Genomic DNA, 25,604 nt, shown 5'->3' with positions numbered 1-25,604 from the left:
ATAAACAATTGCAAGGCCAAAATGTTTTGCCGCCCTCTCTATTAAATTATGGAAACCTCCTATGTCCTCTGGAGGAGAATCTACCGGACCTGCTGGCGGTGGAGATGGTGTGGGGACGAGATAATCACCCCATTCACTAGCCGCTGAATCTCTTAGCTCACCCTCTTCCCTTTCGTCGTCTGACGAGGGGTGAGCCTCCTGAGTTTGGCTAGTTACCGGTATGCTAGCCTGTGATGTTTCCGACAGATTAGTAGTCTGAGTTTGCCGAGGTGTCTGATAGCTCTCAGGTCTAGGTGGCGTGGACTGAGTTGATGGTGGAAACCTTTTATAGTAGTCATTCAACATATATTGTAGATCTGCTACTAGTGTGCTAGGCATAGCGAGGGGCGATGGTTGTTCTGCCTATGGATAGGATGTTGAGGCATAACTAGGCTGGTAATTCTGATCCTCCTCATCATCAAACTCTTGGCATTTGACATTGAGTTGAGACGGGCTACTAGCTGCCCCAAACATTCCGTCGTTTTGAGAGTATGCATCATCGTCATCATCATCTAAAAGATGCTGTGGTGGGTATGGCAACACTTTACTTAGTGAGGTATGCATTGGCAGAATATTAGACGCCTTGTCCCCCATGTTAATAAGTGAAAGGGGTAAGAACCTGTTGGAGTCGTCCTGATGTTATGAGGAATGGTGCGGCGAAGTATCCAGGTAGGTGGATGGCTTATACACTGTTAGTGCTGTGGACGATATGATCGTCAACGGATCCCTCGTCAACGGATCCCTCGTCGACGGATCCCTCGTCGACGGATCCCTCGTCGACGGTTCTCTCGTCAATGACTCTCTCGTCAGCGGTTCCGTCATTGACGGCGTCTTCGCTGACGGGTGCTTCGTCGACGGGCCCTTCGTCGACGGGCCCTTTATAGACGACGGTTGTTTCGTCAACGTATCTTCTGTAGGTGCCGTCGTCGGCAGTGCCTTTTTAAACCTCATTGAGAGGTGCTTCATAGATGGGAGTGCCCTGGTCAATTGGTGAACCCAGGAGGTCTCCACCGTCGACGATGTGGTTGCCGACGAAGCTTTCTTAAACATTTTTGCCGTAATTATCGTCGTCGACGATAACGGCGACGACGTCGTCATAATCATCGGCGAGACCGGTGTTGTGAACGTCGACGATACTGTAGTAGATGTTACCGTCGACACCGTCGTTGACGGGGTGGTGGTCGACGATTGTTTTTTGCCTGAAGAGACTTTTTCTGGCTCTTTTTGGGGGTCAGGGATGCCTTTTTTGAGGTGCTTATTCGATGCAAAGGCGTAGTAGGTTCAGAATGAACCTTTTTTGGCAAATGTTTCAATGTCTCTGAGTGGGAAACATCCTTTTTTGCCTCAGTAGAGTCTTGTTTTGTCTTTTTGGGCACCTTCCTTGGTGGTTCATCAGACCCCCTACTTCACTCACCTGTTCTTTTCTGAGGGCGAGAAGCCTGTGATGACGCTTCGCTGTCGTCTGAGGAAGGATGTTCTATGGCTTTCTGTTTTTGCAGCCATAAGAGAAGTCTACCCTCACGGTCCTTGAGGGTTTTCTGACTAAAGGTGCGACAGATTTTGCAGTCTCTCACCTGGTGGTCTGGATGGAGGCAGTAGATACACTTCTTGTGGGGGTCATCAACATGCAGTCTCTTCTTCCCACAATTGTCACAGTCTCTGAACAGACCCTTCTTTGTCTTTTCAGACATGGTAAAGCTGTGGAGCTAGTTTCCTGAGAGAAAACAATCTTCAGTCAGAAATAAGGAAAAAAATGAGCAGAGCTCAGGGAGACTCCCTTCACACGACGTGCAGTAGAAAATCTGAGGGAATTCAGCCTCTAGTGGGAGTGTTTGGGAGGGACTGAATCCTGATTGGTTGATACAGAAGTTTGGGTCTTTTCACAAAACAAAGTGGATAGACTGTAAAATACACTATGAGGCCTACTGGGGCTTACTGGTTTTACTTTTACTGACTTACTGCTTTGTGTATTTAAGTTTACCGTGAGGCTCCCACCTCGACGACAGGGATGATTCAAGCATGTGAATCTATGAAAGATCCAATACTGGAGAAAAATATCTTATTCTCAATTTGATACTTCACGCTCATACATTTGTCTATAAAAAAGCTAAACTACTGGGCTACGACTCCACTCTCAATACTCCATTTTAATACAACACATTATATGTTACCCCTTAAAGCTGTTGCTCTAATGTGCCAGATAGCCTCTAAAGATTTTGCCAATGGACATGCCACAGTCCCATGAGGGTTTGTTTTGCAAATCCTAAGGGCCAAAAGCCGATTCCTAAGACCCATGGATCTGCAGAGTGATATAATCCAGCGAGCCCTCTGCTTAGAATAAGCGGGACAATGAAATAAGACATGGGCAGTGCATCCAGCAATTTTACATCCTATTGGACATAAATCTAAGTGCCCTTCGTGTTTAGTCCATCTGCAAGTGAAAGTGTGTAGTGGCAGAGATCCTAATTTAAATCTGATATAAAGTGCACGTGCTAGGGGAGATATAATCAACTCCATGTAGTGCTCAAATTCATAATGGCACTTAACTGATATAAAACTATCTGTCATGCTAAAAGAAGGCACCTCTGCTAACTTTTCTACTTGTAGACTTTGCCAGTACTCATCCTTTACAACCTGAATAGCATTTTTTGGAAGATAGGAGGGTCTGACCAATAAACACCCACCCCAAGTTTAATAAAAGTATTTTCAACATAGCTACACCACATAATTTGTTTGGTTAAAGGAATACTCAACAGGGCGCTCAACCATGTTCTATTCGGGCTGAGGATATCCGTAGACCAGATCCTGATCCAGTATAGGAGTGGCCTTAAAACAGCTATTTGTAAGATGGAATGTAGATTTAAATCCATCCGAATAGGCAGTGTGGGGGAGCTTACAGGTATTTTTAATAAGGCTTTTTTCTAGATCTTTCTAATTGCTGTGGCCCATAGCTCTGCACCATATAGAACACCCCTCTAACTTGGGTTTTCTATATTTACATCGCAGGAGTGATGGAAAATCTAGAGGATCTGGCGGCAAATCTCAGAATACCCCTTGACTTTTGTTTCAGGCTCATGGAGGTCTTCAATATTTGAGCCAGCCATTTACGTGAGTCCTCCAATCTGACTCCCAAGTAGTCAAAGTCAGACACTCTTTCTAGTAATTCACCATCCAAGAGTATCTGTTTCCTCACTTTATATTTTATGTCACCAAAAACCATGTATTTGGTTTTGGAGGTATTTATTTTAAGGCCATAGTCCCTACAAAAGCTCATAAACTTCTCAAGAAGATTGGCAAGTCCAGCGGCAGTTTGCGATAGTAATAGACTGGCATTGGCAAACAACAAACACAGGGTTTTTGCCCCGCCTAATTTGGGCACGCCATTAACACAATCCAATAAATAAGGAATACAGGCATGAATAAACAATAGGAAGAGTGTAGGGGCCAACACGCAACCCTGTCTCACCCCCTCTAGGAATTGGAATCTCTCTCGTTAGTTCCCCATTTGTTCACCATCGTATTCTGGCATAGCTCTCAGAATACAAATCTGATCAAATTTAGTAGAGGTCCTGGGACTCCGGCTCTGTCCAGGACCTCCCACAATTTACAACGCAGAACCAAATCAAAGGCGGACTTAAGGCCAACAAAAGCAACAAAGAGTTTCCCTACGTCTAGGTCCACCGTCTTCTATTTGATCATAAGAAAGCGAAAGACCTGATCAACTGTGCTTATCCTCTATCTAAAGCCCGCCTGAAAGTGGCTAAGGACTTCACTTTCCTCTATCCACTCCTTGAGCCTACTCAGGAACTGACAGCAAAATAGTTTTTGGAAGATTATCTAAAAGACTAATTGGTCTGTAATTTCCCGGGATGGTCCTATCCCCTTTTTTATGGATGGGAACAATAATTGCTCCCTTCCAAGACCAAGGATAATTGCCACATACCAGAGCGGCATTTGACACCCTATTAATATAGGGACCACAATAAATCAATGTCAGATTTCAACAGATCGGAAGGTATACCATCCAAGCCAGGTGCCTTTCCAGGTTTTTGAGCCTTAATAGCTATCTCAGTTTCCCTGAGAGTAAAAGGTGTAAAACTATCTACAGAGGAAAAAGCTGATTTTAGTTCACTATCGTTGACAGTGTGAGAGGTGGACTCATAGCTATACAATTCAGTAAATTGACTAATCCAATTTTCGGGGGGGCATTCATTCTCATTTCATCCATTTTTGGCCACCAAAAATATTTAGAATTACCATCTGTTGCTGCTAATAGTAATTCCTGCAAGATACCTCTTCCCATTGGTTTTTACTGGTCTTCAATACAGATGCAAACACACGCCTTGCAGAAATTAACGTAGGTCTATCTTTTGATTTTATTGCTTTTAGAAGGCTACTCTTAGCTTCTCTACATTCCTTACCAAACCACCTTTGGTGAAATCCTACTTTAGATTGTTTGTTCTCCCTAGTAGTTCTAAAAAAAATAACTCCTTCAGAGAAGAAAAAAGACCTACATACAAGTCCATAACCTCATTCGGGGTATATAAACAAAGACCATCAGATAATTGATGGGTTGATACTAAGAGACACATTTTTCCCAATAATTTGTTTGAGAAATTAATTGAATCCCATTTTAGGGCACGCTTATTGGAGGACACCACTAGGGAAGGAGTGCCTTCATAGTTTTATTGTGCATCTCTTTGGGCAAAAAACAGCCCATCATATGTTACCAAAATTGGAGCATGGTCACTATTATATTGTTTGCCCACCCTAATGTCTTTAATAGTGTGCCAAATCCTCACATCATTAAGCACAAGATCTAGTAAACTGCTATAAGACCCTCTAAAAAACAAGGGTTTTTCCGGAGTGTCCAAAGGAAAATGACCATTTCCTGGGCAAAGACCTTGAGTTATCATAAAATCTATAACCTGCAAAGCCCTCGTGCTGGTTTTAGGCTGTTTTCTCTGAGACGAAAAAGGAGGAATTCTCCACATTGAGTCCTCTATCTGCGTAATCTCAGAGAAAGCTGATTTCGGCTCAATGGGCACATTAAAATCACCAGCTACAATAATATAATGTGAAGAGAGAAAATCCAACACAAGGGCGTTCAGCATCCCGATAGTTTTAGATATTTGGTTTGAGGGACCTGGTCTGTTGTAGACATTGATGCACAAGCATAGAAAAACCTGGTTTAACTGTATTGATAGGGCCAATATATCGACCAAATCCACATAAAGTTCCTTTATTTTACCCACCCCGGAGATTTGTATCCATGTAATGAGACCCCCAGCTGCTCTTCTAGCAGGAGACGGGCTAGCCTCCTTGCAGAAGGAGCTATATCCATGTCTATAAGCATTTGAAGTGGCCCAGGATTCCTGGAACAAAAGATATTAATTTTATCAATGTACTCCCCACAATCAACATCATCTAATTTGTTTCGAATTCCGGCTACATTCCAAGTCATGAATTTCGGTGCTGGGGTCTCAAAACCAGTAGAATCCTTCTGGGGAGGGTCCAAAGTGTGTGTTCTTACAGGGCTCTCTATATTTTTCCATATTTAAGTTGCACACTAAAGGCAGGTTCCTAAGAGACAATAGTTCTATATCTGGATCACTAACTAGGTGCAAGTGAGCCTGGGGGGACGTCTGCTTGCACTACCTCCTGTGAATTGGTTCTCTTAATCAAGCTCATATGCCCCTTCTTAGGGGCCATAATGGGCACCATTTCAGATAGGGATAGGACCCCGGTTGCCTCATTTAGGTGTCTACTGTTTGCACTAGTAGAGATTCCCTTCAACAAAGTGCTAATCACAGGCCAACAGCTTTTAAAACAAATATTTGAGCCATTTCTCAAGGGATTGTGTGCCTCCAAAGACAACAGGCCCTTTACCAACCTGGAACTAGATAACGTTAGCTTGGTAGTATCCCAATGTCCCGCCTTCTCAGTGAAATGTTCAGCAGATAGTATATCTGAATGGATAATAGGACCACATTGTCTGGTATGTCGTATCCATCTATTGTGCAAATCTCTCCTAAATCTTCCAACAGTAGCTATCCAATCTATATGAGTAAGGTACCTTCATTTTACTCCGATATACGTGAAGATAGATCATCATTAATAAATAATATATCGGAGTATAATGAAGATACCTTACACATATAAACGTATCTCAGAGGGAGTTCCTACCTCAGGGCCAAGAGGAGTGACCCAGCCCGGGCTCAGACGGGCCCGCCCTTGGCCCACGCACGTCCTGCGCTGCGGGAATTAGAGGCGCTATTTGGCATCCTGCTGCAGGCTCCGGTACTGCAGCCTCCACCCCCGTGTCACTGGGGGCAGCGTAACGAGTGTGTAGCATCCTGCGCTTCGGGAAGCAGAGGTGCTATTTGGCATTCTGCTGCAGGGTCCGGTGCTGCAAGCACCACCCCCTGTGTCCCTGGGGCAGCGTAAAGAGTCTGTGGCATCCAACAAAATGGAGTAAGTGGTCAAGATGGAATCAGTGGTTAAATACAGATAGCATTACACCCTGGCTTTAGAGGTACGGAAACCAATGAAGTAAGCAATGGCCAGGGGTGGTGGGGATAGCTTTATCAATCAATTCTGCTAGTATCTGTGTCACCGCCTCACAGTATGTGCCCAGATGAGGGCAAGCCCAGGTCATGTGGAGAAAGTTAGCACCCACTTACCCACATCTGGGACAGGAGGCATTGAGTATACCAAAATATTTATTAACTTTATCTGGGATGAGGTAAGCCCTGTGTAGCATGTAAAAGCCAATTAAGCTCTAGTATCTTCTCCCATGCCTTTTCTGGAATAAGGGTGCCCAAGTCCTCCTCACAACGGGACCTCAGAGTATTGAGGGGTGTAATGTGCCTGTAGTGATCTATATAAACAACTAACAGCTTTGTAGGTGCCGACAGAGAGCTATGTATCGGTGGCAGATATGGGCTTGTGGTTCAGAGTTTCCTAATTTCCATTGCCAGTGGAAGGCTGCCGTCACGGAGCCAGGAAGCATAAAATGGAAAATGGGGGAGGTCGTAAGCTGCTCTGAATTCGTCAAAGGGAAGAAGGACGGACTTGCAGAACAATAGTCCCACCCTTTTCATCCCTGCCTTCAACCACTCTCAGAGGCCGCACCAATCCCCCATGTGGTAATGCTCTCAACATAGTGAAGGGCATGTCCAGGGAATACAGGAGTTAGGTATGTGTTTTACGCAAACTACGGGCCCAGCATTTTCTGATGACCGAAAACTCTCCTGAGCTTGTCATTGGACTCCTGCCAATCCACAGCAGAGTTTTTACAAGATCGCCCAGGGGTGGGAACATGGGCCCACCATCCTATCCGGGGCCAGTCTGCATGCCATTAATTGGGTATACCATTGGAGTTGGGCCGCCAGGTAGTAGGACTTGAAATCTGGGACTGCCAGCCCGCCTTGTGAGGTCAGGCGTTGCAAAATGGTAAGGGCTACACAACTGCGGCTCTGACCCCAAATGAAGGAACCTAGTATGATGTTAAGCTCCCTAAAAAAAATTAAAAAAAATTAAGATCCATAGGGGGACTGTTTAAAAAAGATATAGGAATCAAGGTAGTACCACCATCTTCAGCAGGGCTATGCGCCCTGCCACCGACAGCGGAAAAGACATCTAGAAATCTATGAGTTTTCAACTTCCTTAGTGCCAGTCCCAGGTTTCCCTCAAACAAATCCGTTGGGGCATGGTAAATGTTTACCTATAAGTAGGAGAGACAGTGGGGTTCCCATTGAAGATTATCTAGGGATTTGGGGGCACACATAGCCACTTTGGTGCGGAATAATTGGCTGGACTGAAAAAGAAAATATAATAAATTTCAAATGTGGCACTACCACATGGCTCCTTGTTGGATAATTGGATGGCAAACTGGATAACTTCTCTTCTACAACTTGATATTTTTTGTTGGATTATTATCACTCACTTGAGAGGACTTTATGAATATGGTCAAGCGCTCCTCTTCATTGTATTGGTATATGATTTTGAAACTGACATGCTTAAAAGATGGATTCCCTTTAAAGTTTGCACACCTGTGGTTAGAGAGACTCTGGGTATGGATGTTGGCTCTGACAGGTTGGTGTCTGGAACCCTGGCCTGGTCTGTGGCCCCAGCTGTCAATGCGGCCTTTGTTACCCTCTCACTGGAGCCTCTTGGAGCTGTCAGTCAGATGAAGCACAAGACACCTAACTGATCCGGCACCACCATGCTCTATGCAGGGAAGGTGGCTCAGGCTAGTGCCTGGAGTCCTTGTGGGGCACCAGGCCCTAGGCATTTGAGCAGGTTCCGCTTACATCTTAATGGGGCTTTTTGAAGCTGGTTAGCCTAAATAAGCACAAGACTAATTCTGGGTCTGACGCCACCATGATGGGTGGGGAAGGTGGCACTAGCTAATGCCTGAAGCCCTGACCTGGGAGACTGGACCCCAGGAATCCCTGCTGGCTTCACAGAGCTCTCACTTAAGTCTTACTGGAGCTCCCCATGAGCTTACAACTCCAACCAGGTCAGGGGGTACCTTGTACGGTGTAGTGGCTGTGCACCTGGCCCCTGGTATTTACAGACCTCTCATACGAGCTTTTTCGAGTGTGTCACCCTATTCCCTCCAGGGTCCAACCCAGTCCATTGGCACAGAGTGCCCTGGGATGCCTTTCGCCTTTCTCAAGCCCAGCCCTGGATAGCTAAGAAGGATTTTTTCAATGTTTGCTTATAATACTTGTAGGCTATTGGTCTTACACTTGTATTTAACCTTAGAGTGTACCACCGCCTCGAGCTGCATCCCTAAGCAACCAGAATCTGAGAAGGCCTAATCCCATTGCTGGGGGCTGTTACTGGCCTCTCTTTCCCCTGGGTAAGCCTCACTCCGAAGGACTTGGGCTCCATGAGTGATACTATGGAGTCAGTCTTCTGTAAACCACATTTCTGGACTTGATGCTATTCACACACTGCTACAGAAGGATTTTTTCCTCTACCTAGTAATATCTTTGAATTCAGCAAGTGCCACATCTGATCTGAGGTGGTAGATAGGAATCTGTGATGATGATCAACATAACTGTCAAATTACACTACTGACACAGTTTGCTGCATTCTTTATCAATGTGTTAGAGATGAATACACCTGGCCATCCCTCTTAGTCAATGCCCCAGTTATAAAACCCAAACAAATAAAGGTGGTGTCTTGCTCCATTATTCCTAGCTGAAGCATTCAGGTGACAACGTTTCTTTGAAAGCTCTATTTTTAAAAAATAAACTCTTCAGACTGCTAGCACAGTAAGTCAAGAGCTTCAAGGTGGTGACAAAAGGCAGTGATTGGTACAGGCATTAGCTTGATCACCAACTCAGTCGCAAGATCCATGCACAGACTTTTTAACTTTAGCAACTTTAAAGTAACCTGTTGGACAGGGAATTAAAGCAATTGCAGGCACCAGGCTTGTCTTCAAAATGTTCCTCGCTAAAGTATTTAAAATGTACTCATTCTAATAACAAGTCCTCTGAAACGTCTGTATTGTTATTTTAATTCCCTTTCTTCCCAGCTCAGTTATCCAAGTAACAGATGGATTGATCAAAGGACACATAACTGATTTAGTGAGCTATCTGCAATTCTACTATACCAGTTCTCTGAACCTAGTAAAGCATGGCTTAATCTTTGAGACAAGCATTAGCTACTAGTTGTACTGGTTGTATGAACCAGGTGGAAACACCTCCTCCAGGAAGGAGCGAGCCATGTGCCAATTACGACACAATCTTCACACCCATTGAGAGCCCAGTGCCCCTGCTGCCTGCAGGTGATAGGTGGACAGGGCAATCACACAGGTGGCTCAAAATAATCTGCATTGATAAATGGGAGTGGCAGGCCGGGGTGCAGCCTAAGAGAGATGTGGGAGTCCCAGCCTCACTACTGTTTACAGGCGACCAGGACGCTCCACGTAGCAGTTGTTTCAAACTCCTGTAAAAATGCACTGAGTGATAAAAGGTAAACTGTGTGACCTGCGGAGCTTGAACGGACCGGGGAGAACGCCCTGTGACTTCAACCACGGAGTTGTCGGGCTGTTTCAAAGGCCTTCTGAAAGACAGCTTCCCTGAAAGGCACACACTTGGAAGAGATGGCCTTGGACTACTGGAAGTTCTTTGACTACAACAAAAGCCACACTTTGCCAAACTGTCCATCTGTAAGCAGGTCAAAAATGCCTAATTGTTCAAAGTATATCACGGCGTAGACTATCTCCACCCTACCTGGGATGAAGCTGCACAATGACGCCACCAGTGATGCAGAGTGACATCAAGTGGCCAATCGCATAGGCCTCGGAATACACTAGTCTTGTCAACAGAAAGCGGAGACTGGGGGCAAGTAGGCCGGTCAGAGGAAATAAAACAGCAAGACAAAATCGTAGAAGGCAGGATTATTATCCCAAAAAGGGTGAGGCTAACTACTAAACATTCCCCAGCCAAAGGGGGACTGAATGGCACACTGCCTGCTTTTATGGTCCCCAACTTTAAACAGAGCACACATAGTCAATATATTGGTTGGGACAGTGGTTGCTGGATTGTGCATGGTCTCCCTACTCCAAACAGAATTAGCCGAGAACCATCGGACCACAAGTATTATGGTTCATTGTAAATTCGATCATACATTGTCCCCCGACAATAAAGGAAACTCATAGAGCATATTTGATATGGTACATAGCTATACTAACCTCAGATGCTCCTTTGACCTCTGGCTGCCAGCAACATGAAACTGTCCTGTGACTGACACTAAATCTAGCTTGGCAGGGTCCTCCAACTCATAGTAAACATTTCACATTCAATAGGGCAGAAAAAGCAATCTAACATGAACCAACGAGCAATAGATCAAATAAATGAGACATTATATCTGACTTATAAGCACAATTCCAACACCTAGGACAGATATCAACCATAATATAGCCTGTTAATGAAAAAGGAATTTTCTAATAAGGTTCAGTTTCTTAAGTGTCTACAACGTAGGTAGGTGTACTCATTCCCTAGTCCCCTGAAATGTGGTGAATTGTTCATACCGATGGTCACATAATGAGTTAAGTAGTGAATCAAGAGTGTGCTGAATAGTGTGCAAAATAAAATATTCTAATTTCATGAAATGGTCCCAATGCTTTTAATGGTGATTGTCTGTTCTACAATATTTCTGCTGGGTATTAACAGATCAAAGAAACATACAACGAGCAGCATATTATTCTTTCTCAAGGTCTAATAAATATGGAGTTCATCCGTCTTTGTTGACGATGACCAAGGACATCACGTTGAGGAGGCTGACTGAGTACAGTGTGTCCGGCTGTGACTGATCAGTCTGATGGGCGCTCGGAAAGCTCTGCCACACGTTGAGCACAAGTGGTCTGCTGGGTTGGTTGGCAAAGAGTTGGCTATGAATTTGCACAGCTCACGCTTCTTCTGAGCCTCTGCAGTTCTGCTCTGCTAGTATGAGGAAGTGCCTTTGCTGATACAGCTTCGTCAGGCGGGGCAGTCTTGCGGTAGGATTTCCCAGGAGTCCGGATCAATGCCAAAGCTCTTAAGAGAGACTTTCAGCATGTCCTTGAAGCGCTTTTTCTCCTCACCTTGTGTGCGTTTGCCTTCTGCCAGTTCACCATAGAACAGTATCTTGGGGAGGCGTATGTCTGGCATATGTACAATGTCTCCTTAGCAAGGTGTAGATACTTGGCAGACAAGCCTGAGGGAGGACATCTGTGTCTGCAACTTTGTCCTGCCAGGTAATTTTCAGCAGCCTTCTCAAGCAGTTGATGTGGAAGCGATTCAGCTTTTTAACATGGCGCTTGTATACAGTCCATGTCTCACAGGCATACAGTAGTATGGGCGGTACTACTGCCTTATACATCTTCAGCTTTGTGGACAGTTTGACGCCTCTCCTCTCCCACACGAACTCCTGCAACCGTCCAAATGCAGAGCTTGCCTTGTAGAAGAGTGCGTCTACCTCATCGTAAGTGTTCACAGATCTGAAGAGTGTGCTGCGGAGGTATGTATAGACTTTCTCCTTTAAGGCTGATAGTTGGCTCCATATAGGTCTTCTGCGGTGCGGACTGATGTAAGACCTCAGTCTTCTTGGTACTGATTTTGAGGCCGAAATGTCTGAGGGAGTGGGAAAAACAGCTCATGCTCTGCGGCATCTGGACCTCTCTGGCAGTGTTAAGTGTGCAGTCATCTCATCTTCTATCAGGAAATCACGCACAGAGTCCTCTTCAACCTTGGTCTTGGCATCTGCAGGTCGAAGAGACTGTCATACAACATGCAGCATATTATTCTTTCTCAAGGTCTAATAAATGTAGACTGCAGGTGAATTGAGAGAGTCTCACAGGTAAGTGAGGAAGGTAAGATAATCATTGCCACATTCTTCCACTCCCATTTCCCTTTCAATCTTGCATATGATAAGCTTCGAAAATAAAGGAATCAGGCATAGAACTACCATCATACAATTTTAGCAGTAAATACAGAGACCACATTATCATTCAACACACCAATAAATGTCACAGAGCTTGGGGTAAGCCTGCATAGCACCTGGATGGTGCTGAAGAAGGACTAATCCTGAAGATGAAGCACGTCACCCAGTGTGGGTGAGAGATATTTTTTTTTCTCTTTTTTTTTTTTAACATAACATTTCTCCTGCTACGATGGAATATAGGACAGTGTAGATGTATGGTGACAGAGAAATCCATAAGGTACTTTTCCATCTACCAGAGCCTATTTGTTCATTTGTGTTATGCATTGCTACAGGTCTGGCCAGGACGTTGTCAAAACTTTCCACTCTTTCTGAGCTGGGCAACCTTCCACTGATCTGTGGAACCCTGTTCTGAGTATGCTGTGACCCCACATGTTGGTAATTGAAAGCCCAGGAGACTGCACCCGCGGTTTGCAGGCACTCTGATTGGGCCCCAGCCAGATATTTTCACTCCACCAACGCAGCAGCACCCTTCCCAGTCCTACAGCACTCTGTCCTAAGCACTTTGTGAAACCATAGGCCAGCAAATAGAGACCACGCCCAGAAACCCCTAGGCCTTCCAGAACTCGGACCAGAAATTTGGGTGGCACTTTCCACTCTGACTAAGGTGTGGAAGGCATGGAAGCCTTCCAGAGTCCTTAAAGTGTACAAGGGGTAGCTGCAGACACCAGTGTTAGGTATGCCAGAACTTTCCACTCTCCTGGAGCAGAGGATCCCTCACCATGTCTACAGTTCCTCGTAAGGAAGGAAGCCTCTATTTGATAGATGAGCCATTTAGTCCCATTGGAAGCAAAAATAAATCTTGTCACATCCATCTGACAGGATGAAGGATCTGGTTGGCGCGATAATCCCCTCTTCTCCCAAAATTACAATCTGGTGGAAACGTGCCAAGGCTTTCTTGTAATCTAGCTATTCGGGGGTAACAGAAAGGGATACTGAGCAAAGGGCATGCAAACTCATAGTGTCTTGGATATGAGAACATTTCAAATGATCCCTCATCGGATACTCAAGGGCAGCCTGGAATTCAGAGCTCAGAGCCCAGAGCCTCGTACACAAACCACATGTTCCTTTTGTATACAAAACATTATCATTCATTTTGTGTGCCAATTTTCATACACTCCTAGGCATGATAAAAGTTGCATAGGTGTGATTTTGCCCACCCCTAGTTGTAAGGCTTAAAGGTAGTACAGCAAATTAGTACAGCTGAGGGCACCCTGTGAATGAAAAAGAATGCCACTGTAAAGGAAGGGGGCACCAGAATAAAAATCCTGCGCCCCTTACCTCCAAGGGCACCATATCTATGACTTTTTTATTTTGCAACAAGGCAACAACTTTGACCTTCAAAGTCAAGGCATGTGTTAGAGTGTAGTTCTTTACTGTAGGAGGACAGTTTAGAGGAGTGGATAGAAAGAAGTGAGTAGCCGTTGTGGACAAGCTGATTCATAGCAGATTTGATTTTGCAGAACCTGAGGGAGATGAGAGGTGCTGGAGCTGCTGCTGCTTTTATTAGTGTTTCCTCAGGTTCAACTTTCTCTCAAAAAGAGTTCTGAAACTTATCCTGGGACTGAGGAGGCTGTGAGGGTTGATGCTGTTAGGAGGGCTGAGTCCTGGAAAAACAGAAAAAGTAACAATATTGTTGGTGGACGGCTAGTTAGTACAACTGTTTCTGAAACTCTCCTGGGAGGAGTTCTCATTTTGACCAAAGTGCCACCCCGCTTCGAAAGACAGTCAGTGTAGCTTGGATGTCCCCCCGAGAAGCAGGTGGAATACATCCAGCTAAACCTGCAAGGGTAACTGCCACAGTATATTTTACTGCATCAGCAGAGCCTAAATCCCATTTAAAATTTGCTTACAGGAACTAAGACTATCACTTATCAATTAGGAACACCGTTTCTTTGTGTCATCAGAAAACTAATAGCCATGTGCATTTGATAAACGCCTTAGGCTGACAAAAAGTTTTCAATAAATTTTATAGAAAACTGATCACAGCCACCTATTTACCACAAGATGTACTTTTTGAGGAGGTACTACCAGTAAATAAGGTCAAACTGCCCAATTGTATCCCACGGAGTTCCATGTACTCAGTTCAGTGGCGCCTTTTGTAAGGCATTTGGGTTCAGTTTAAATAAAGATGACTGGACCGCGACACTCCCCAAAGAGGGATGCCAAGAAGCTGCTGGTGAACCGCTGGGTCTGAAAAGGGTTCTGAGCAGGAAGCAAACACTGGTTCCAGTAATGCTTCATTGAATAATAGAAGAAAATCCACAACTGCTGAAGACTGTTTTAGAATTGTAGTAAAGATATTGGATTTTAACTCTGCACCCGAAAAGGTCGGCAAAAACAGATGTAAGCTTCCTCAGAAGAAAGGCCAAAAGGATAAGGGATATCACCTCGAGATGATCTACAGTTATCTGACAGGGACGTATTTTTTTGAAATAGTAGACAGGGTTTAAAGCATGAGCCCTAAAGTTATGGCATTTTACCTTATTAGCTATTGATGAAATAACTAGGAATTAGGCAGACGACGAATAGGAACTCTGAGTTTGTATTTCTTCAGCAATCATGCAGTTATGCTCAAAGATGCAACAGTATAATGCAGACCCTGGCTGTTCTGTAAAATATCAGTAATTTAGAAGATCATAGAGGATGGTGCAACAGCTTCAGTCAATCATAGATGCATCACCCACCAGCATATTGAGTATCATTCTGCTGCAGGTTGTGCATATGTTCGTGCACTATGCAAGGTTATACTGAGGGAGGAGGGGGATTAATTTAAGCCACAGAATATTTGCTCTCTCAAACTTTTTAATTTCAAAGTTTTTTTGTTTGTTTAAAAAGTGACAATATTTGTTGCTGAAGAGGAATATATGAAACACTGTCTCATCGAATGCACAAGAAATTGCATTCATTAATAGATTCACAAAGTATAATTTTATTTAAATATTGAGTGTGTGCATTTTCCTGACGTTTATTAGCATTTCAAAAGGTTTCTCTCCCTGTTAGAAAGGAAGATGTCCTAAAAATTGCACCTAATAATTATGAGCTTTCCTGACAAACTAATTTTCTATTAAATTATTATCTTTTTAAATTGCTGTTACTTGTAAAAAAAATCTCCCCAGCCGCAAAGAAAATCTTTTTTGTCTTTTAGATGGTGGGTCAGGGTTTCCTATAATGAATAAAGAAAAGATCATGCTACTAATTATTATTATTATTATTTTTTAAACTTGATCACATTCAAAACGTACAGAAAGATCTTCATTGCTCTTGGCTACTTCCTTTAATCCTAGGGACATAAGACTTAAGGTAATGAATTTAGGAATATTATCCACACTCAAATAGAAAATCTTATTTGACTTTGTAGGCATGGTATGTCTGTATAAACTGTGAAGGCTTCTTTGCTGAAGAAACTGGCCGCCCCAGGGCACAGAACAATCTAATCACTTTGCACTATCAAAACAGAGAAGATGAAAACATGGCATAGCGGGTGGCATGTTAATAGTTTCATCCTTTAAAGAAAAGAAACACAAATTAAGGCAAGAAACCCAAGATATACTCACCCAGTGTCATTATCCTGCTCTGCCCTGAGCATGGTAAACCACTGAAGTTTGTAAACAGAAGAAAGCCACTCTACAAGGAATTGAAATACAGATTATTGTTGTTCCTTGTTATGAATATAACAGACATCTCAAAATCACGAGATCTACTTGTGGAGACTGCATAGTTTACAGTACTACAATAACAAAGTAAATATCGGGAGAAACAGGAAACCTACCTTTATGGTGATCTTTCTGCTAGGCAATTGATTGGAAAAATACCTGCATACATAGATCAGGCTGGAAAAGGCTTCAAAATGAGAACAATAACACTGTAAAGGATTTTAGGGCACTCTAGGTACAAGCATCCCTCAGAGTGCTACTACTTACCTATGCCACATTAGCCATCAACTCCATGTCCTACATGTTTTTCTGACTTGCAAGTTTTTTTACATAACATGTGCTCACTGAAGGGATGATTAGGTAAGGGTAGTGAAAAAGGGAAAAAATAACTAAGAAAACCAGAATCATCACAAAATGTATCTTAACTTTGTCGGATGTAATGCTCTCCCTCCTTCCAAGGTGGTTGATTATAGGATTTCACAGCTCATTGGACTGGGAAAGGAAAGAATACTGCACACTATGGTTCAAATGAGTAAGTTGTGCTGCACTTATTAGCCAAAAGAAACACTTCCTGAATGATGCACCCAATCAATACAATTGTAGAAGGTATAAATGGTATGAATAACTCAACGTGCTGCTCTACTTATGTGCCCGCTGGCAACTTGTCTTTGGAACGCAACCAATGTTGTCCTTGTTCTTGTGCAATGTGCATGAAGTCTCTGAGTCTGAGCCTGATATGCTTCTAATGTAGTAAGACTTGAAAATTCAAGAAACAGTATAACTGGGGAGTTGTGTTGGCCCATTTAGGAGCAACATCCCAGGCCAGCACATCAAGTAAAAGGGAGGCAATTCTGTCCAGCGACCCAGTTGGGAGACAGCCATGGAGTCTGCCAGCCATGGCTCCATGAGAGGATTTCTGGGCTTGGTGCTGGACTCCAGCTTGTGTGCACTGTGGAAGTGGCCCACCACAGTTCCCAGATGGCTCCCTGTTAGGGGTGTGTGTGTGTGTGTGTGTGTGTGTGGGGGGGGGGGGGGGTGTTGGGGGGGAACAAAGGTGGTGGGGGCACATTTTGTTGGCTGTGGGCCATGGCACCTTTCAGCCTGTGACCTTGGCTTGTGCCCAGCTTCTTGCATGTACTTTGGGTCAGAGTTAGGCCCTCGCTGTTGGCTGAGAGCCACCAAAGTACATTTTACTACCCATCACAAGCATGGGGATCGGTTGGACAGTCTGAGACGACATGGTTCTAATTGTGCCCTCTGAGACTCTTAGACCTTTAACCAGACACTCATCCACTCTTCCATATGTTACACATCACTGGGCATGGTCACAGCCTGGTAACATAGCTGCAGCAGACCTTACAATACAACCCCTCCACAGTGCTGGTGCTGCTGCGAGCTAAATGGGAAGAATTGCTTGGGCCGGTTTTTAACGATTCTGCATGGTTGCAAGTCCTTGAATACCCCCTTCAAATTCTGGTGCATACAGTTCCACATCCTACATAGAGCCTATCTAACCCCCCACAGATTGTGCTTGGTATATCCAACAACTGAATATTGGTGCTCGAAGCCAGTGCTGGCAGAGAACTCAAGAGCCCAGAAATTTTCAGTATGTCGTAATGAACAGCAGTTCAATTTCCTTTGTAACTGGTGGATGCACAGGCTGGCTGGGCATTGGTTGTTCACAGGAGCTATCTATCTTGGTGGGGATTGGCCTGCCTGGCCCGGTGGAGGCATACTGTTGCCATGAATGTACACCCCCTATTTGGTGGCTGACCTTGTCATATTTCATCCACTGTTCCTCCTAGACTGACCCCTGGTGAAACAGATCATAGGTATTTTGAGCGGTCCGTCATGCGGACTGATGAAGGAATTTGCCCCAGTGGGACTAATCCTGAGGCCCCTTATCTCTGGAACTGAGGCTTGGTTCGATGGCCCACTTGTCTGGTGGTAGAGTTACTTCTTGGGAACTCCATGGTGTGGGACAGGCTGTACCTGGGAACTCCCAGTCCAAAAATCGATAAATCCATGTAACTGATGCGGGGAAGAGGTTCAGCCACTTCTCCTGACACTTAACTATCATCCCAACTCCGTATGATCATCAATAGCTCCGTCGAGACCGCCACCTTCCCGGAAAGCTGGAAGCACACCAAGATCAATGCCTTACTCAAGAAACCTAAGGCAGACCCTAAGGACCCCAAAAACTACTGGCCCATCTCCCTGCTTCCGTTCCCAGCGAAGGTTTTCGAGAAGATCATCAACAGTCTGGACCCGTCCCAAACTGGCTTTCGCAACAATGACAGCACCGAGATCACCATAATCGCCGCCACCGACGACATCCGGACCTTCCTGGACAAAGGCGAAACGCAGCTCTCATCCTCCTTAACCTCTCGGACTCCTTTGACACCGTCTGCCACCACACCCTGCGCACACGCATCCACGACGCAGGGATCCGCGACAAAGCCCTGGACTGGATCTCCTCTCCGACAGAACACAGAGTCCGCCTCCCTCCATTCTGATCTGAAGCCACCAAGACCATCTGCAGCACACCCACAGGGCTCCTCCCTCAGCCTGATACTCTTCAAAGTCTACCTGGCACCACTCGCCAAAATCATCCGATCTCACAAACTCAACATCGACTCTTACGCCCAGCTGATCCTCTCCCTCAACAAGGAACCTGCCACTGCCAAAACCAACCTACACGACAGTGTGAAGGCCGTCGTCAACTGGATGAAGAACAGTCGCCTAAAGCTAAACTCAGATAAGACAGAGGTCCTCATCCTTAGCCCCATTCCCTTCGCAAGGGACGCCTCCTGGTGGCTGCCCACGCTGGGAGCCGCACCAACGCCCCACCAACCACGCCCGCAACCTGGGTTTCATCCTTGACTCATCGCTCTCCATGACCCAACAAGTCAACGCTGTCTCATCCTCCTGCTTCAACACCCTCCGCTTGCTCCGCAAAATCTACAGGTGGAACCCACCCAGGCCCTCGTCAGCAGCAGACTGGACTACGGCAATGCTCGCTATGCGGGAACCCCGGCCGGCCTCCAAAAAAGATTGCAACGGATGCAGAACGCCTCCGCAAGCCTCATCCTCAACATCCCCCCGCCAAAGCAACATCACAGCCCACCTGAGGGACCTTCACTGGCTCCCCGTCAACAAAAGGATCACATTCAAACTCCTAACCCACGCCCACAAAGCACTCCACAATGCTGGACCAGCATACCTCAATGATTGTCTCACCTTCTACACCCCGATCCGTCAGCTCCGTTCAGCCGAACTCGCCACCGTCCCACGCATCCACAGGACAACAACCGGCGGCAGATAATTCTCCTACCTCACTACCAAGACCAGGAACACCCTCCCCACCCAGCTACGTCAGACCAAGGACCTACTGACCTTCAGGAGACTCCTCAAGACCTGGCTGTTCGAGCAGTAGCAGCTCCCCCCCCCCACCCCCACAAGCACATTGAGACCCTCACAGGTGAGTAGCATGCTCTACAAATGCAATGATTGATTGATTTATTGATTGATGGTAATCACTGACACCTAGCATTTCCTCAAAACCCGAACAGGCGAAGTGAACTTGAATGTACTACTCTTAAGACAGGACCTTGGTAACCCCAGAGACAGGGTCATCTTCAGGCTCCTTTTCATCCCAAAGTTCTACCCCATACGAATGGGGCATAGGCCCCGACCTGGCAGGAGTGCCTCTAGTTGACGCTGGAGTCAGCGTCAGAAGACTCCCATCCAGGTCCATGTTGGTCTCGGGATGAGAATGGGTGCAGCATCGCTGGTTGGCGCCAGGGACCTTGACAGTGGGGCGTGTGCCAGGAAGGCTCGAGGTGGTACAACCGTCGCTGATCCAGATTCATCCATGGATCCCTCACGAACCCACATAGCCTGACGGCGCTCCAGGAAACTCAGAGAAGCAGTAAGACATCCCAAGCATTGGCTCAACTGTGAAGCCAGGCCTTGAATGCAGGCACTCCCTCATCTCGTCAAATGACTTCGACGGACGGAGCAAAGTCAAAGTTCTCTTCAACTTTTTGTTTTTATGTTTGGGGAAGTCTCACAATGCCCTTGAGTGTGACGATCCTAAGACTTTCCTCTCAAACAGGATTGAGAGCATCGCACAGCAAGTGGCAAGGAGCTTGAGGAAGTGCTCCTTCAAAGGCTGGGTGTGCATGGCACATCAATTGATAAGTCCTAGCATCATGGTCCTGCTCGAGGTACCGGAGACAGATGAGGTGGGTTTGTCACAGAGGGCTTAAAACCCACCTTCCTCGTAGACATCCCCACCACACCAAGAGACAATGTCTCAAAAAATCTTTCACAGTAAAGAAGTGACTGGGGATGGCTCTTCTCCGGATCTGTGCTGACTAGAGCGGAAAGAAACTAAAGGACATCAGTGTGCTGGGCTAGCACCTATACAGGCACAGTGCACGTCACTTTATGTGCGGATAACATCGATGGCACCACGTGGAGCAGAACAATGTCACCTACTGGCAAGCAGGGGTACCACTCATGGAAAAAAAACTGGATCCAGTCTGACGCCTCTAGATATTTCCAAGGTAAGGAACCTGCGGCTAGAAGTCTCTCTCATAATCAGGTTCTGCTTGACAGATAGGAGAATGCTGAAAATAGGTACCGCAGCCACAACATTCACAAGCCGGGTTTTCCAGAGGGGGTTGAAGGCCAGCATTCAGAGCAGTTCTTCTCCAAAAGGTTTGGAACATTGGTTTCACCTAAGGAGTTATTATCATACTTTATTGTAGAAAGGGCTCATCGTGCCCTGGCTGAGCAGCCACCGCCAGGGGCTCCTCCCAGACCAATCATTAGTAGGATCCTCAATTTGAAAGACTGGGACATCATCCTCCCTCAGACAGCAAGTAAAAAGGACCAACTATTGCATGAGGTTAGCAAAATTGTGATCTTCCCAGATTATACAAGGATGGTCCAGCAGCAGCGTCAGTCGTTTCATGAGGTCAAAAAGAAGTTACGAGCAACACAATAAGAGTATTGCATGCTCTAGCCAACTAACCCAAAGGCATCTGGTAATCTAACATTCTTTTCTTTGAGACTGCCATGATGACCTGGGATTGGGCAGCCGAACACAACAATGTGTGAGCCTTGCATTCAGACCCATCGCTGACCTGACAATGAGGCCTCTCCATGGTCAAGACCTAAGAAATAGCGGAGGGGCCTAAGGCCTGGAAAGTTTGGAGGTGGAATGTTCTTAGGTTCTGATGAAGAATCTGACCTGACACCAACCTGCTGCCCATCAGGGACTTTTTGGTGGCTTTATGATTGTCTTGGAAGGGGTATATATTTGCAGCTGATGCCTTTTCCACTTATGAAGTCTTGGAAGAGAGTGCCTCCCTTTAGACCACTCATTGGGTTGGGTGGCAATGGCTAAGATGTTAATACCCCCAAGGCCTTTGTACTTCTTTGCTGCACTACCAATTGTGATCCCGAGGAGCTTCTTTTGTGAGCTGAATGGTTTACTACTGGAACTGATAAGGGGAAAAGACTGCTGCCATGTGGCCTTAAATGTCACACAACACCTGCTCCTAGAGGGTGTTCTCGGCACGCCAGGCCCAATTTCGAGCTTTATTACACTGCCACACTGCTGCACTGCCCCCTAAAATGGCTTAGTGAGACCTCCAGTCAACCAAAGGAGACTTTTACAGCAAAGGTTCCTTTATGTTCTATGCGGAAATGATGGATATCACTTCTTTGGGACCATGGCATTTCTTAACATACCTTGTCACTAGTCAAGCGATACATGACACCTGGGGGTGCCCGAGATGCTGAGCCACCGCAATCAGCCATCCTACATACCCTGCTGTTGAACGTGGGCAGACACAAGCCATTACGAAGCCCTATACATGAGTACTACTGTGCCCATGAAAAGAGCGCACAATAGATGGTCGGCGGTCCTTCCCCACATGCTAACCCCAAAGACATGGACAATGGTCCTCTGACAGGTGAAGGAGATCCCCTGCAAACCAATATTTCGCTTCACCCAGTTTAATTACCTACATCAGGCCTATTTAAGCCCCTCCCACCCCCCAAGCCTATATTCCGTGTATCCACACCCAAATGTCCAAGATGCTGCCTGGCTGAGGCAGGATTCTATCACATGGTATGGGACTCCCCTTCACTTTATTGCACCTGGTTACTATCACCACCAAGATAGTTGAAATGACAGATCACTCGTTGTCCCCCTACTCCTGAATCGTGTCTGCTGGGAATTCATCCCAGAACCAAAGGGGCCAGGTATGTACACAGGTTCACTGATTTTGCATTTATTTTGTTTAAGCGACAAAGCTATGTAATGGAAACCACCTACACAGCCAGATACTACCGAATGGCTCCAAACAGTAATTCAGTGGGCAAAGGCAGGAGTTCTGCATTCTCTGAAAGACAGGGGCCTTCTGCACACATGGCCAGAGTGCTGGTACATCTTTATTGTGAATGAAGAGGCCATAAATGACATTCACCCACCATGAGAAACTCATTCAGTGCAATAACATTATCATCATATAGTCTGTTGAACCCCTCACAATTGAGACGGTGCAGCATTCCCCACCAGATCTATTAACAATGCCCTACCAATACCATGAGGTATACGTAGCACCGGGGGATCTTTCCCTGACTCTTCTAGCTATGGCAGCTCCCACTTATTCATAACGATCATTACACCCACTATAACCAGAGCTGTGCTACCCCATATTTCCATGAGTACAAGTCACTGATACCTATTCCTCCTAGATTCCTCAATAAGTTAATTGCCTTTTGTAGATACATGTCAGACCTTGACTACTGACCTGTCAGCTTGCACATATATCCTCATTGCTACAAAGAAGTGTGTACTGTACATGCGTATTTTACTAATATGTTCAGATCTTCTTCTCTACCTTTCCTTCCCATATATCTATTATCTTTACTCTGCTTGTTTGACTCTGCAGTTGTTATAACGGTTTTAATAAAAATCAATAAAAACATATTTACAAAAAAAAATAAAAAATCAAGCTGCGTCTATCCTGTTCACTTGCCCACCACTGTAAACATGCCTGTTTCTAGTCGGCATACGTCAATGTGTGGGTAGCGTCCTGTGTATGTAAACAAGCGCCTTACCCGCACAGAAAGTTCAATTATTCTCTTTCACACATCTGAAGAATGTGTGGTCATGGAGGTGTTTCCCTGCGCACTCTGTTGAGGGATTACCTGCACCTGCACCCTGTATCAGTTGCAGTGCAATGAGGCTAGATGAACAGGAAAAGCAACAGTCTGTGGTCTTGTCACCTATCACTTATGTGTGGTTCTTGCCTTCAGTCAGTGATTGCAAGAACACGAACGGACAAGTTGGAGATAGGTAAATAAGACCTCTTTTAGTTGCCCTGTAATTCTGAGTGAGAATGAGCTTGAGTTGACAGGCGATAGCAAAACTGTGCGCTTCTCTTCATTTAAATACATTTGCACCTTGCATTTTCATAAGTATATTAATCATCACCATAACCAGTGAAATCAGAGATTCTGCTGTACTCTCCATGTAACTACAGCTATTCTACATGGGACACGTAATCCATCTTCTGATGCATAAATTACACATTCAGCAAAAAATGTTTTCCATTAAATAATAAGTTAGATTTTTCTGGTAACCTCCCAGTGAGACTGCCCATGGCTTGCTAGTTTTATCCGCTTTGTATCTATTTCTCCAGCCTACATCATTTGCTGGTAACTATTTAGAAAGTGCTTTTAATGTTAATCACCCGTTCTTTTTCCTATTGGACCCTTGATCCCACAGGTACAGTGTAACTTGGCAGCGAGGTTTACCCGATGGTTGGCTGAAAAATATTTTCAGACATCCGGCTGTCACAGATATTCTACTTGCTAAGTCTCAACCCAAAGAGAAAAATTCTTATCTATTCTGAAGAAAAGGGCTCACCCATGAGAGTGCTGAACCGTGTATACCTGCAACCATTAATGTACTGATTAGATGAGGATATGAGATAGTATTGAGAAATGCAGAAAGGTCCAACAGAACTAATACCACTGGTCCTTCTAAATCAAGGGAGATGTGTAGAAGGAAAAAACATAAGGCCAGCTTAGGGAAGGGCAAGAACTTGCCTGAGTTGAATCAAGCAGATATGCTTTTCAATAAAGAAAGACATTTTGAGATTAACTACAATATCTGAAACATTTGAGAGAAAACGTAGTAGCAAAATGGACCTATAGTAGGCCAAGTTGGAGGGATTTACATTAGGTTTTGATTGAGCAGCGGAGAGATCACTGCCTTTTTTCATAAGTTCAGGACCCAGACAGAGGCAAACATGTTGTTAGATACAAGAGTAAAAGCTGGTCCAATTAGGTGAATAGCCTGTCTGACAATTTTTATTGGGCAGGAATCTCAGGTGGAAACCAAGCATATCAAGACATCTTCATTCAAAAGAAGCACCTGAAACAAGGAGCACAATGGGAATATGTAGGCAGTTTACCAGAGGATGCAAGGATAGAGAGCCCATCTTCCCTGTAGGAAAAGGCTCTAATTGTTATTTAAACAAATACACATATATTGCCTCATTCTTCTGAGAGTCTTGGCAGCAGGAATAAAGGCTGGTCACGGTTTTCACACACTCTTAAGCCTGAAGACTTTACATCTAGGAATGTAATGATGAAGATTTTGAACAAATAGTTTGCTGATTAGGAAGGTAGAGTTGGGATGGAGGAAAGAAGGGATTAGTTTGTTTTAAAACCTACAACATGACCAGGAAATCTCGCAAAATGTAGCAGCTAGTCAGTGGATCCTTACCTGTGCCAGTATATAGGAGGCAAAATTGCCCAAAATCTAGAAGCCTGATTGAGACTGTAGTCTGAAACACTAATTTCAATCACGCTTCATTGTTACAATTTGGACAATATTTTTGTGCAGCCTTGAATAAGTACCAAAAGTGAAAAGCACATATAGGTTGTGTGGGTGTGAAAAGCAAAAACCAGAATCTGAACACATTACTACGCATACACCCATGTGCATTAGGAATTATTTAGTTAATAGGTGTGATTTTCCCTTTCACCCACTTTTTGATCACATCACAAATAATGTGACTATGGCAATTATTTCCAGGATTTGCAAGGCAAAAGAAAATATAAAGTGCAGTTTAATCATCAAAAGCTCTACCTTTGTAAACATTAATACTTGATCATCAATGCTGCTGTAGTTAATCCTATCTTGTTTTAATGGGAAACAGGAGTTAGCTTAGCCTTCTGGCTTGCAGAACTGTGCCCCGTCACCTAGTGACTTTTACCCTACTTAGCTTGCTCTGTTTTAGTGCAATTATTTAATTATATGTTTCCAAGATGGCTACATTGTTTCTAGTTAGGCCAATGTGTGTCCTGGTCAGTGCATTG

At 44.9% G+C, this 25,604-nt stretch overlaps 1 protein-coding gene across 1 annotated transcript in view; it reads right to left on the bottom strand.

Annotated features, from left to right (window-relative positions):
- The window catches only part of GMCL1 (germ cell-less 1, spermatogenesis associated), a 556,440-nt gene that overhangs the window by 231,255 nt on the left and 299,581 nt on the right, over positions 1–25,604 (bottom strand). The window contains exon 10 of the mRNA XM_069214203.1: positions 16,095–16,164. Coding sequence (XP_069070304.1) covers positions 16,095–16,164 — 70 coding nt within the window. The remainder of the gene's footprint in view (positions 1–16,094; positions 16,165–25,604) is intronic.

The sequence above is a fragment of the Pleurodeles waltl genome, chromosome 11 (assembly GCF_031143425.1).
Source record: "Pleurodeles waltl isolate 20211129_DDA chromosome 11, aPleWal1.hap1.20221129, whole genome shotgun sequence".
NCBI classification, from domain to species: Eukaryota; Metazoa; Chordata; class Amphibia; order Caudata; family Salamandridae; genus Pleurodeles; species Pleurodeles waltl.
Note: the sequence above shows the minus strand (reverse complement) of the source record. Positions and strands in the feature narration are given on the sequence as shown.